The sequence below is a fragment of the Nansenia antarctica genome (assembly GCF_963989245.1).
Source record: "Nansenia antarctica genome assembly, chromosome: 10".
Classification (NCBI taxonomy): Eukaryota; Metazoa; Chordata; class Actinopteri; order Argentiniformes; family Microstomatidae; genus Nansenia; species Nansenia antarctica.
The window spans coordinates 32789260-32803432 of NC_137680.1; the positions used below are offsets into that span (position 1 = coordinate 32789260).

Below are 14173 nucleotides of genomic sequence, written 5' to 3' on the forward strand. Positions count from 1 at the left end.
CCTCTTCCAAGGAAACATCCGAATATCAACAACGGGAATGACATGGAAACACCCCCGTGATACCCCAGCACACACGTACGAGACACTGCGTGACTGTTCTAAAAATATAGTAGTAGCCTCCAACACATAAACAAACCATATCAGAGGGAGATGACCTTGTCAAAGAGCTGTTCACCAGCGGGACAGAGACAGCAGCGATGCATTAAAGGATTCGCGTCCTTCGCGCCGTTATAAGCAAAAAAACGTCCCGTTGTCCTGATCATGTGCAACAGATATCATTCTTCTCCTTCACAAATAGAAGGATTACGTTTTACGCATCAGGGCAACACACTATGTCACACCGATCAGTTTGGACACACGTAAAAAAAAATAAAAAAAAATGGATAAGCATCAGCTGGACCACGGCATGCCGATCGATCTCTCTAAAGGACGTATTGATCTGCCCCCCCCCCCCCCCCAACCCCCGCCCCGCAGGATGGACAGCCTCCCCCCCCCCCCCCCCCCCGCAGGATGGACAGCCTCTACCCCCCCCGCAAATACGCGATATAGCGAAGTTCCATTAATACCACTTTGAATTAGGACTATTGAAATGAACCTTGTTAGCAACACGTTAGCTTATTATAGACCAAAGTGATTGACATAGATAGATAGAGGATTTAATTACTGTAGTAGGGTTAATCGTAGGTAGGCTAATGATTTTACTTTGTACCACCCAAGACATGATTATATCAATGATTATGTTTTCCAATGTCCGAAGTAAACATGTCTTCTATTTCTACTAATCACATAGTGAGCTACTAACTGATTTAGAATAGAAAACATTATGATCCCAGCCTACACTCCCATGAGGAAAAGTGCTCCCATCACCACTAAGACTGTCAGAACCTGGCCAGCAGGGTCCGCTCCACTGCAGATCTGCCTGAATGACACCTCATGGCAGGAATATGAGCATGAGGACCTGGAACAGTTCACGTCGTCGGTTCTGAACCACATAGTGAACTGCACCAACTCAGCCACCGTGGACAAACGGGTCCGGGTCTACCCCAACACGAAGCCATGGATGACTGGGAAGGTCCAAAAACTGCTCAAGGAGAGGGACAACGCCTTCTCAGGGAAGGACACACTGCTGTACAGCACCACCAGGTCTAACCTAAAGCGTGGCATCCGGGAGGCCAAGGCAGACCACAGAGAGAAGATTGAGGAATGCTTCCTGAGCAACGACTCCAGGCGGGTGTGGCAGGGGGTTCAGCACATGACAAACTTCAGAGCCAACAGGCTCACAGCCGCGGAGGACGACCCCCTGCTAGCGGAAAAGCTGAACTCCTTCTACGCCCGGTTCGACGACGGGCGAACGGAGGTAACCACAACACAAACACCACTCTCTCCAGCTCTCAGCAGCCTCACCCTCACAGAGCATGAAGTGAGACACGTGCTGAAGGCGGTGGACCCCAGGAAAGCCTCAGGGCCGGATGGCGTCCTGGGACGGGTGCTGAGGGACTGCGCCGACCAGCTGGCCGGGGTTTTCACCAACATCTTCAACCAGTCCCTGTCCCAGGCCACCATCCCACCCTGCCTGAAAACCTCAACTATCATCCCAGTCCCGAAGAAAAGCACGGTGAGCTGCCCAACCTGGATCCATACCAGTTCGCCTACAGAGCCCACAGGTCCACAGAGGACGCCATCGCGACGACTCTCCACTCCACTCTATCCCACCTGGAGAGGGGAAACAGCTACGCGAGACTGCTCTTTGTGGACTTCAGCTCTGCCTTCAACACCATCCTTCCAGACAGGCTAGTGACCAAACTACTAGACCTGGGACTATCACACTCTATATGTGCATGGATCAAGGACTTCCTGTCTGACCGCCCCCAGAGGGTGCGGGTGGGCTCCCACACCTCCACAGCCCTCAGACTCAGCACTGGGTCCCCCCAGGGCTGCGTGCTAAGCCCCATCCTCTACAACCTCTACACCTACGACTACGATAGAGTCCTCAGGAAAGACCACATCGGACAGGAGATGCTGGTGACCTTCTGCCGCTGCACAGTGGAGAGCATCCTCACCTACTGCATCTGCGTGTGGTTCTCCAGCTGCACAGCCGCAGAGAGGAATGCGCTACAGAGAGTCGTGAGATCGGCCCAGAAGATCACCGGCGCCCCCCTCCCCTCTCTGGAAGAGCTGTACAACACACGCTGCCTCAGGAAGGCCTCCAAGATCTCCAGAGACCCATCCCACCCTGGGTACCAACACTTTGCTCGGCTGCCCTCGGACAGGCGGTTCAGGACCATGTTCGCAAGGACAAACAGACTGAAGCTCAGCTTCTACCCCAGGGCCATTCAGGCCCTGAACACAGCAAAGACCTAGGTTCTAGGCCCTGGACAATCTAGACAATTTGATGGCAGCTACTAGATTGAAATCAAATGCAACACTGAAACACAACTGTGAACATTTCAAACCTGCAAACTGCGACACTTTAAATGAATGTGCAATAACACTATGTGCAATATGACAACCCTCGGGTACATAAGGTTCAGAGATAGGAAATGTTAGAATAGGTATAGCATAGCATAGAGTACAGCACAGTGTTTTATTTGTATAGTATAGTATAGTGGATAGTGTACATAGCCTTTATTTATGTAAACCAGCTCTTTTCCCTTCTTGTTTTTAGTTTTTTTTTTTTTTCCTAGCACCAGGGGAGCCCCTCCTCCCAAATGTCGTTATTTGGTACCTGTACTATATCAATGACAATAAAGACCATTCATTCATTCATTCATTATCTTGTATAATCACCATGGTGTTTTAGTATCTGTGATGGAGCTGTTTTAATATCATTATAGAAACGATATCTGTAAAATGGCGAAAAATAAGCATAGGCATAAACATCACTTCATCAAGTTTAATACGCATGTAAAAATCAAACGGCATCTTATGTACATTCATATAAATGTTGTCTATTTGAAACATTAAGATACAATAGCATATTTTTTAAAAGGATTAACAGGAATATGCTAACAAAAAAATCTGCCTATTGCACATCTTTTCATGTAGTCATTGGTGTAAATGGTTCGTCATTGTTACAATCTTCACTGTGACCTAAACAGGGGGGTATTACATCAACGTCACTAAAGGAAAATACAGGCTTATTTTGACCATGAAGTCTCGCGAGACAAAATAGGGCTGGATTTTGTTTATAAATGTTGCAGGATTTATCAAAATAAGCCTGGATTGTCCTTTAGCTACATTGATGGAATACCCCTCAGGAGAATAAAGTAAAAAATCTACTTTAGAATATCTGGTTGTCTTGTAAAAAGAAGCCTTTCATGGATGCTGCTGCTGCGTCCCAATAGATCAGTGCATCAACGGCCAGACTCCATCCATGGCCAGGCTTCAAACTGGTCCATCTGTACTCAAAGTTAAACTGGTCCATTGTCTGTACAGTTAGACAGCTTAAAAAGGCAACCTAATGCCACTTGTTGACAAGACTGTCGAACAGACATAACATCTCAACGTGGCTAGAAATTATGCCTGTGTATATGAAGAACTACAATGTGTACTTTGGGAATGAGAAGATGAAAGTACTGATGGTAGCGAAAGCTAAAAAAGTACCATCCGGTTTTGGGACAATGATATTATCACTTGAACAACATCAACATCAGTTTGGCCATCAAGGACAGAAGAGGGGGAAAGCAATGTCATGTAAAACATTAACAACAACCCATCCTCTCTTATGATTGTTAATACCTTTAGTAAATTGAATCAAGGGATTGGTGTACATTCATCATCCGTTGGCACCCCAATCTTATTCTATACATAAAATCATGCAATTAACCATGCTGTATGGATGCAAGTGTCCATACGTTTCACATAAAATACACATTTAAATGATTCAGGTTAAGTTAACATGAACTATTTTCACTTGTTAAGTTAATAAATAATGACACTTGGTAAACAACATTTCAGATGAAAGAAAGAAGCGAATGGCCCGTGTGTGTGGCTGTGCAGAGGCAGCAGGAGTCAGTCCTGGGACTGCTACTTTAGGCTCAGTGTTGGAGGCAGCGCAAGCTAGTCATCTCCATGACAGTTTCCTTTTGGTCCCATTGGTCAGTCTCTCTGGAGCAGTACAGTGAACAGTAATGAATAGTGTAACATCAGTACTGTCACACAGAAGAATGCAGTACTTAGTTATATATGCAGTTACCTAGTTATGACATCATGGGTGACATTTTGACAGCAAAATAAAGTTGCACTTTTGGCAAATGTATAACTTCAAATACCAACAATTTCACAATGAGCTTACAATGCAACATATGCAATATGGTATTTCACTAATGCATACTCTTTTTGCTGTCAAAATGGGGCCCTTTTATGATGTGAATTCTAAATTAGCACGTCTATATCAGCCTAAATTTAAGTGTGGCAGAAAAATCTCCAGTTAAAACTATTGTGCATTCTCAGCAGCCTATGCTTAATAGTATATGTCTTAATGATGGCGGTTGCCAGAGGAAAATACCCTGTGCTTCAAGTACTGTACAATACATACAATACACTCAAAGCCACAATAACTCAATGAAAAATGCACCGTATAAAGACAAATATCATCAGCAAAACGTTAGCGTTTGCATAAAAAGGTACCCTTCTTGACAAACCCCTTAAAATAGGAATTACGGGCCACCTATGAAAACTATGACTAACTACACCTCTGTGTAAGGTTCAAATCCCTGTTTATACCCCTGAGGGTTACTGGAAACAGACTTTAATACCTGAAAATACCTCAGAACCCCCCCCCCCCCCCCCCCCCTCTACTGTTAGACCTCAGAACCCCCCCCCCTCTACTGCTGTTAGAGCTGCAGACCGTGTCAATGTGGAGTAGGATCATGACAACAGCTAGTACTACTGGCCTCTCACACTGGGCATGCTGGAACACCCCCCCGCCCCCCCAGCATGGTTCCCTGGCTCTCTCTGCTCTCTCTGCGGGGGGCCAACCAACCCCACGTCTCCAGGGGGTGGAGGGGGGGTGAAGCGGGGGTCTTCTCTCTGTCCGTCCGTCCTCACACCACCTCGTCCGACTCCAGGCTGTACTCCTCGTACAGGGCATCCAGGATGGCCAGCTGCCTCTCCATGGCGGGCAGGTAGACCCCCAGGTCCCTGCGGACCCCCGTCCTGAAGCCCTCCTTCAGCTCGTCGCCCTGGCGGGACACCAGCGCCGCGGCGAAGCTCCCGTAGGACGGGGCGGCTCTCAGAGCCAGCTGGGGACCGCGGGAGGGGGAAGAGATACAGAGTCAAGAGGGAGGAGATCCTCCTGGACCAAAGTCACAAGATGGAAAACTTGGAAAGAAAGAAATCGGTTTGCAATCCGAAGATATGCAAGCATGGAGGACTGAGCGCTGGAGTACTTACAGCGAACACACCGCGCACCACCCAGCCGTGGTACTGCCGCAGGGTCTTCCCGTAGGCGTTGTCTGAGCGGCAAGAGAACGGGGACGCCATAAATGTCACGCCAGACCACAATGAGTATAGACACATACACATTCAACTGAATGGGAAAAGTGTGCCCAAACCTTTGGACTGTTACTGTATCCAGGTGTGTGTGTGTGTGTGTGTGTGTGTGTGTGTGTGTGTGTGTGTGTGAGTGTATTTGTGTGTGTGTGTGTGTGTGTGTAGAGGCTGTGTGTGTGTGTGTGTGTGTGTGTGTGTATATGTGTGTGTGTGTGTATATGTGTAGAGGCTGTGTGTGTGTGTGTGTGTGTGTGTGTGTGTGTGTGTGTGTGTAGAGTTTGTGTGTGTGTGTATGTGTATACATGTGTGTGTGTGTATGGTTACTCACTCAGTGTGTGTGTGTGTGTGTGTGTGTGTGTGTGTGTGCGTGGTTACTCACTCAGTGTGTGTGTGTGTGTGTGTGCGTGGTTACTCACTCAGAGTGTGTGTGTGTGTGCGTGTGTATGTGTACATGTGTGCGTGTAGAGGCTGTGTGTGTGTGTGTGTGTGTGGTTACTCACTCAGTGTGTGTGTGTGTGTGTGCGTGGTTACTCACTCAGTGTGTGTGTGTGTGTGTGTGTGCGTGGCTACTCACTCAGTGTGTGTGTGTGTGTGTGTGTGTGTGTGTGTGGTTACTCACTCAGTGTGTGTGTGTGTGTGTGTGTGTGTGTGTGTGTGTGTGTGTACATGCGTGGCTACTCACTCAGCGCTCCTTGGATGTCGTGCGCCCCGGCGTGGACCTCGGACAGGAACTCCTTGAGGAAGCGGAGGCCTCGCCGCAGCCACAGCAGCGCCTCGGTGGCCGAGTTACGCACCCGGGCCACGTCCGTCCGCACCTCCTGCAGCACGATGGCCTGCAGCGTGGGGAACCCCGCCGGGTCCGACACCAGCTTCTGGTGGATCTTCTGCAGCCGCAGGGGACAGGGGAGCGTTAATAATAATAATAATAATAATAATAATAATAATGATAATAATAATAATACATTAGTCTTATATAGCGCTTTTCTAGACACTCAAAGACACTTTACAAACTGAAAAGATTGAGTAGTAATAATAAAAAGAAACAAAAGGTAAATAGAAGAAAGTATAGGGGCCTAGTTACGGTAGTGCTGGGGACACATGGGGAGGGGAGGGGGAGAGGGTTAACTGGTGAAGGCGAGCTTGACGAGGTGGGTTTGGAGGGCCTGTTTAAATGTTGGGAGGGTGTTGGCCTGTCTGATGTGGTTGGGGAGGGCGTTCCAGAGGGACGCGGCTGTGTGATCATAGAGTGTTAATACACACACACACATAAACATACACGACAAGGCCTCAGTTTGGGTCGGATATGTGTCATACATGTTGTTACGTGTTCCCTCTCAGTCTCAGGCTTTTTGGGGGCTATGTAATAACCATAAACACTTAAATATGTCTTCCTCTTGTTAAACCGTTCAATCTTTAATAAGGCTATAAAAGGTTTACATGCTTTATTCCAGCACTGTCTTGATGACAAAGATGAGATATGTTTCAGCTTCGAGCATATTATACACAAGGGGACGGGTTCAGTCGTTTGAACATGAACTAGTGTCGTCTGCTATTCAGTTTTATTATACAGCATACTGTAAACAGGAGAAGACGCCCTCCTGTGGCCAAGTAAAGAACTGTCAGGGTTTTAAAATGACAACAAGAGGTGTATGTACCTTTAGCTTAACCTACTGTCAATTTGATTGAAGGAACGTTTTCATTAGTGTTGCCACTTACCTTGATGTTTCCTACAAAATCCATTTTAACTGGAGCAAATACTGTGGACCCAAGTTTGTCTGGGGAAAGAGAGTCCAATGTCACTTACAGTAACTGCTGGATATCTAGCATCATTGTTTGTCTGTGGTGTCTGTTACCTTATGAGACAATACATGTAGATTTAACAGCTACAGGAGTGTCATACATTCTTGACAAAAAAGAAATGCAACATGCAAGAGACAATGTTAGTACAGTGTTAGTGTATGACAGTGTTAGTACAGGACAGGACAAGACCCAGAAAGGACTCTAATCAAGCCAAGTGTGTGTGTGTGTGTGTGTGTGTGTGTACCTCCTGTGTGTGTGTGTGTGTGTGTGTGTACCTCCTGAGTGTGTGTGTGTGTGTGTGTGTGTGTGTGTGTCTGTGTGCATCCTTCAGTACATACTGTACCTCTGAACAGTTGACCATGCTGTACACTAGGTAGGATGGGGTGAACAAGAGTGGAGAGGATAGTTTCCTGAAGGTTTATGATATAGAACCACAAGATGTCCCATACACTCCTGACTCCCACAGCTCACATACACCCCCCACCCCCACACACACACACACACACACACCCCCGCATTCATTAAACCCACACAGTTCATTAGTACGTGTAGAGACTAGAACACCTCCCCACCATGAAAGAACATTCCAAATGGAAGAATAAAAAAAATCAGGACAGAACACTATGATGTTATATAACTACAGAACAAAAGAGTTAATGAAGTTATTAAAAAAGATAGTTATTAAAGATTAGAGCATGCACTAATGACAGCTGAGGGGGAATGAATTCCTAGGAAGGAAAAAGCTTTTTTAAAAATGCTGTCATTTTCAGATCTGGAAATCTGAAGGAGGAGGAGGAGGAGTGAACAGAGGAGGAGGAGGAGGAGGAGGAGGAGTGAACAGAGGAGGAGGAGGAGGAGGAGGAGGAGTGAACAGAGGAGGAGGAGGAGGAGGAGTGAATGAGAGACTGAATGGGGCTGTCCTACCTAATACTGGCACTATTGCATAGCAAGAGTCCAAAAAGGCTTGTGTAGGGATACCACTGTCGCCGTCCACTGTTATATCACTAAATCTAAAGAGTCAAAGAGATTCAAACAAAGACATGGATTAGTGAGAGGTCCAGCAGCGCCAACTTTTATTTGATTCAATCAATCAATCAATCAATCAATCAATCAAACAAACAAACCAACCAACCAACCAACCAACCGAAAAATAAAAACAGGTACAACTCAAAGTCAAGCCAAAGAGATGATTCACACCAGAGCATGCCACTGTGTTTCTGACAGTCTGACAGGACAGGGTGGGAGGATGGAGCTGTTGTGTGTAACCTATGTGTATTGAATGAAGTAGAAGCCGCACACTCTAGTTCCAGATGCGAAAAAGGGTCGATTTTAATTGACAACGGTTTCGTCCGTAGCCTTTGTCAAGTCAAAATCGCCACTTTTTTTTGTATCTGGAACTAGAGTGTTCTAGAGGCTTCTACTTCATTCAATAGTATTCTGCTCCGTCGCCAGCACCTCGCCTACGCTTTCTGCGGTGTGCGTTCTCTTCTTTTGTGTACACCTGTGGTACACCTGGAATATCATCAACAGCTTGGCTGTGTCTCTCCTCCATCATCCAAACTCTGTGTTGGTCATTTTCCATTCCACTTCCCCTAGGCTAGCGTCTAGTCCTTCCTCCATGTTGGATTTGTGTCCTTACTGACCCTCGTATCTCATACATTAATACTGCTTCTAAGTTTGTCACACAAAAGGATATGACAGTGTGTTATATATATGAAAGTGTGTTGTGGCTGCGTTGGTAAAATGAGCTCTGAGAGCGCCGGAGGAGCGGACACTGGGTTCCACGTCATAATGGGGAATTTGATTGGACCTCGAGGGCATTCCATGAGCGCTGATCAGATTTCCAGAGCGAATTTGACAAACGCAGCCAAAGATATACCATCATAAAGATATACCATCATAAAGATATACCATCATAAAAACAACATCATCGTTGATGATTATTTGAATAATACCTAAAATGTTCAGTAACATTGTTCGAGGGGGCTTTCAATCAAAAAAGAAAGAGTTAAACGATTACAAAAGAAACATTACAAACCCCAAACATCAGGTGAGGGCGTCTCTGTGTGTACCATGTGATCAAGAGAGAACACACTCATGTAAAACACTCATTCGACATATGGAAATTATTTCTTCAAAAGAAAAGAAAAAAAGCATATTCGGGTTCCCTTTTCCGTTTGAACAGTAAGAGAGGAAAAACTGTCTCATTGACCTTTTTTTCCCCATTTGAATTTGTCCTGAACTATACAATTTCAGCACATTACAATTTCACAGCATTACCTGCACACACTAAATATATTTTCCCAATAAATAAAAATAAATAAATAAAAATAGCTCATCGTGAAAATACAATGAAACAAGTATATTATATTATAGCACCTGGAATAATGACAGTGCATGGGGGGTATAAGTGTACTGTATATACTGTACTTGTGGGCCCTACTTCTGTGTAATGTCGTGAAATATTTAAGACTTTGACCCGCGGAACCTTCTACAAAATGTGACCCTCCTGCGGTGTGTCCCCATACCTGTGACTCATAGTGCTGAAGAAGGTGTCCACCTGCTCTGGCTCTGGCTCCTCCTCCTCCTCCTGCACTGCATCCTGGAACTGCTGGTCCTCCAACAAGGCCTCGTCCTGGTCAGTGAGCGCCTGGTCTGGGTCAGGGACAGCCTCTGGGTCTTGGTCCTGTTGCGGCTGGGCGGGGGGCTGGATGTCTTGCTGGTCTTGCTCTTGGGTGGTGTGGTCCACTTGCTGCTCCTGCTGCTCCTCCTCCTCTTCTCCTTCCTCCTCCTCCTCCTCCTCCTCCTCCTCCTGCTGGGCTGGTGGTTCAGTGTTGGAGGTGTCGGGGGTGGCTGGAGGAGAGGACGCCACTGTCTCCTCCTCACAGTCCCTGTGGTGTCCTACGACTGGGTTGGTCTCTACTATGTAGACAGACACACACACACAGACAGACACACAGACACAGACACACAGACACACACACACAGACAGACACAGACACACACACAGACACAGAGACACACACACAGATACAGACGCACAGACACACACACAGACAGACAGACACACAGACAGAGACACAGACACAGAGAGAGATTGAGTTTTTTTTTTTTTTTTTTAAATAGCTCAAGAACAAATCAAACCCATTATCTTAATAAGTAGACAACTCATTGGCAGCACAGTGTACTACCTTCTAACCCTAGCACAGTGTACTACCTTCTAACCCTAGCACAGTGTACTACCTTCTTGTGACAGCAGTTATTTCTGAGTTAATCATTCATCACGTGCATCGATACATCTGGCTTTGTTAGTTATTCTGGGTAAGAGGGTCCATTAAATGAATATATGTTACGGTAAATGCGATCACGTAGCCGGACATCCATCACTGTCTTTCCTCTACAAGGAGACTCAATGAGTCTCAGCTCAGCCTCGTTTGCCCAGAACAGCCAGGGTTCATTTGCTTTGCTGTCGCTTTATTGTTTCCTTTATGGCATCACGCACTGCAGTAAAGGTCTCGTACTTTGGAGGTTGATTCTAGTTTGGAGTTTCTGCTGTGTCCTGTTGAGTTAACAGAGCGTGGTGGGGGAGGGTTAGAATGTGGACTAACCTGTTGCTGGTATTTGGGTTTTCTCTGGGATTATGTCTGGTGGTCCATCTGTCTCGTCTGGGGCCTCCGCCCCCCCGGTGTCCAGGTCCAGGTGGTCGTGTGCTAGCGCTCTTCCTAAGCTTTCGTTTGATTCCTTCCGTCTGAAAAAACAAGACACCCAAAAAAGCCATTCAAGTCCTGACCACAAAAACCTAAAAGGTACTGAAGGCTGTGCTTTCATTAGCATTATGATTGATGGATGACAAGGATGTAAGGGGGACAATATTCTATCAAGGTGTGGGTGTGGGATATGGTTGTTCCGAGTGAGCGACTAGAAAGCGTAGGAGATCTAGAGAAGAGAGAGTGACGTACTTTTCCCCATGGCGCTGATTTGTTTGATTGACAGGTTTGACCTACGGGAACAAAAAGAACCAATCTTTACCCAAAGGTGTTTTATGTTACAATCAAATACAGTATGACATTTACATTTACGGCATTTAGCAGACGCCTTTATCCAAAGCGACTTACAACAAATGACATATGACTATCCACCAGTCATAGCAGGAAAAAGTAATCTATGCTCGGGCTTGGGGCCATTGGCAGACGTAGTGCTAGAAGAAGGACACATTTTACACATTTTAACAGTAGAGAAACTGTACAGGGGGGGTTAGAGGGGAAGTAGATGTTTCAGGAGGAACGGTTAAGGTGTAGCTTGAAGAGATGGGTCTTCAGTCTATGGCAGAAGTGATTCTGCAGTCCTGACAGCAGTGGGGAAACTAGTTCCACCAGCAGGGGTGCCAGGACAGTAAAAGAGTCGTGACCAGGTAGCGCGACGACTGCCGCATCCGTGATGACGTCGACCCAGCAGAGGTGGAAGAGCGGAGTGAGCGGGGCTGGTGTTTGGGTATGTACGTAGCTATGCCAGGTCCATTTTTGTAAATCATAGTGACACATTAAATAGAGGGCTTCAAGCTCATTGACTAAGTGTGTTTTACAGACATTGAATCTCAGATCAATAATCATTTAATAATAAATAATTTGCCATTTAGCAGACGCTTTTTAATCCAAAGCGATTTACATTACGAATTACAGGGACATAGTAACTGAGGGATAAAGTGCCATTACTTAAGGACACACTAGTGGTGGTGTTGTTGTTTCAGGTGGGATTTGAACGCACAACCTTCCGATCACCAGTCCAACTCACTATCCACTAGACCACCACTACTCCAGATCAACCTAATCCATATCTAGATCAATATCAACAGTACTGAATGGGTATGTTGTCCTTGGAAGTGGTTGTAACAGTACCTTCTGGGGTTTGATCGCTGCCACGGGGGGTGACCCAGGAGGGGTCTGCATCACCATGTCTGAGCTGAAGGTGCGGTTGGCTATCTGCATGCACTCCTCCAGGGTCTTCAGGAAGGTGGTGCACGTGGACTTCACCATGTTCCCAGTGTCCTCGCCCGCCTGAGGAAGGGAGCACAACGTCAACAACAAACATCTTAGCAGGTCGATCGTCACGTCCGTTTGAAAAGGCAAGACGGCGGGTCGCTTGATGACTCACGCTATTATGTCATTTGATAAGAAAAAAATAACAACTAGTTATAGAGCCTATAGCATAATGGATGCATTTCTTTTTTTAATCCCCACAAAGCTCATCCCTACTGTCTGTCTCACCTCCGCGGAGGCTCCGGGCTCATCGCTGTCCTTGATCTTGTTTACTTGCTGGAGGAGAAGGTCACAGTACAGTCTCAGCTCAGACATCTTCGTCTTCAGTGCCTCCGTGCTCTCCTGAAGCTCTGTGGGTGGCAGAGAGAGAGAGGGGGGGAGAGAGAGAGAGAGAGAGGGGGGGGGGGGGAGAGAGAGAGAGAGAGAGGGAGAGAGAGAGAGAGGGGGGAGAGAGAGAGAGAGAGAGAGAGAGAGAGAGAGAGAGAGAGAGAGAGAGAGAGAGAGAGAGAGAGAGGGAGAGAGAGAGGGAGAGAGAGAGAGAGAGAGAGAGCAAAGAACACGTGAAACATCTGAAAACACACTGTTCCTTCACAAGAGACCTGGAAGGCTACTGCCTGTACCTTTACTGCCTGTACCTTTTTCTCTCTTAGTCCGGTTGTCTGTCAGGCAGGCCTTGGCCGTTCCCAGGGCCACCAGCCATTTCTGCCTCTCTGCTGCGTTTATGGCTCGGAGGTAGAAGTACTGCTCCCCTGGGATGGTCAAGTCAACTCGTGTGAAATCAGAAGAGTGAACTGATGAAGTGATGGAGGCAAGCAGTGGGGGGGGGAGAGAACACACAGCAGTGAGGGGGGGGGGGGGGGGGGGGGGAAGAGAGAACACACAGTTTGAGTAAACAAACCAGAGGGTTTTTTGAAGGTACACCTTTGGTTAAGCGCTGTGAAATATTAGCATAAGAATGTAAACATCTAACGGTCCTCCCACGTGGACACCAACCTTGTATTTCACACACTGAGATCTTGATGCTGCCCTTGCATCCTTTCCATGCGTCTTCCTGAGAGTCATAGTACGACAGAGTCCCTCCTTCCAGCACGAACCAGCGAGGCTGCCAGCCTAGAAGAACATGGACACATTAATAAGGACATCCAAATAGGATTGTTGGATAATACAGCATACAAAAAATGTATGTTATAAACCGCTGAGTAGCAAAGTATATGGCAAAGTATGTGACGTCATTGACAATCCATTCGGGGGCACAGCCGCGATGACGTCACAGCCGCGGTGACGTCACGTCCAGGAGGGATCAGATGCTGGTGGTTAACTGGTTCAGACAGCTGCCCACTGTGCTGGCTGCTGTGGCAGACATTAAGCTATCTATCTATCTAGACAATAACAAAACACTGCAAGCCATCTGAGATGATCCCACATTGTACCGCACGTTGCTGAACGTTTACAACAAATGACATATGACTATCCACCAGTCATAGCAGGAAAAAGTAATCTATGCTCGGGCTTGGGGCCATTGGCAGACGTAGTGCTAGAAGAAGGACACATTTTACACATTTTAACAGTAGAGAAACTGTACAGTACAGTGTTGCTAGACTGTAGGGCTTTCTGACTGTAGGGCTTTCGGACTGTAGGGCTTTCCTCTAGAGAAGCTAAGCTAACGCGTTCTGTTTGAGTTGGCAGCTGATCGAGTCGATCCACACTCAGACACCCGTCGCTACATACCACTGATGTAATTCGTCCACTTATGCAGTATTCCTTCCATGGTTCATCTGTTCTTGTGGTTCATTAAGGCTGCTTGGCTCTCATAACAAGATGCGAGCTAACAGCTGATCCCAGAC

General features: G+C 46.7%; 1 protein-coding gene across 1 annotated transcript; it reads right to left on the minus strand.

The window, feature by feature from the left end:
- Window positions 1–5000: 5000 nt before the first annotated feature.
- Window positions 5001–14173, minus strand: plekha8 (pleckstrin homology domain containing, family A (phosphoinositide binding specific) member 8). Its single transcript, XM_080541210.1, has 14 exons — window positions 14058–14173; window positions 13323–13439; window positions 12965–13120; window positions 12558–12679; window positions 12189–12347; window positions 11253–11293; window positions 10902–11041; window positions 10091–10215; window positions 9822–9988; window positions 8218–8303; window positions 7210–7268; window positions 6176–6377; window positions 5395–5456; window positions 5001–5243 (listed from the first exon to the last, which is right to left on the minus strand). Exons 1-14 carry the CDS (start codon window positions 14095–14097, stop codon window positions 5046–5048), a joined length of 1674 nt encoding a protein of 557 aa, XP_080397336.1. The 5' UTR covers window positions 14098–14173; the 3' UTR covers window positions 5001–5045.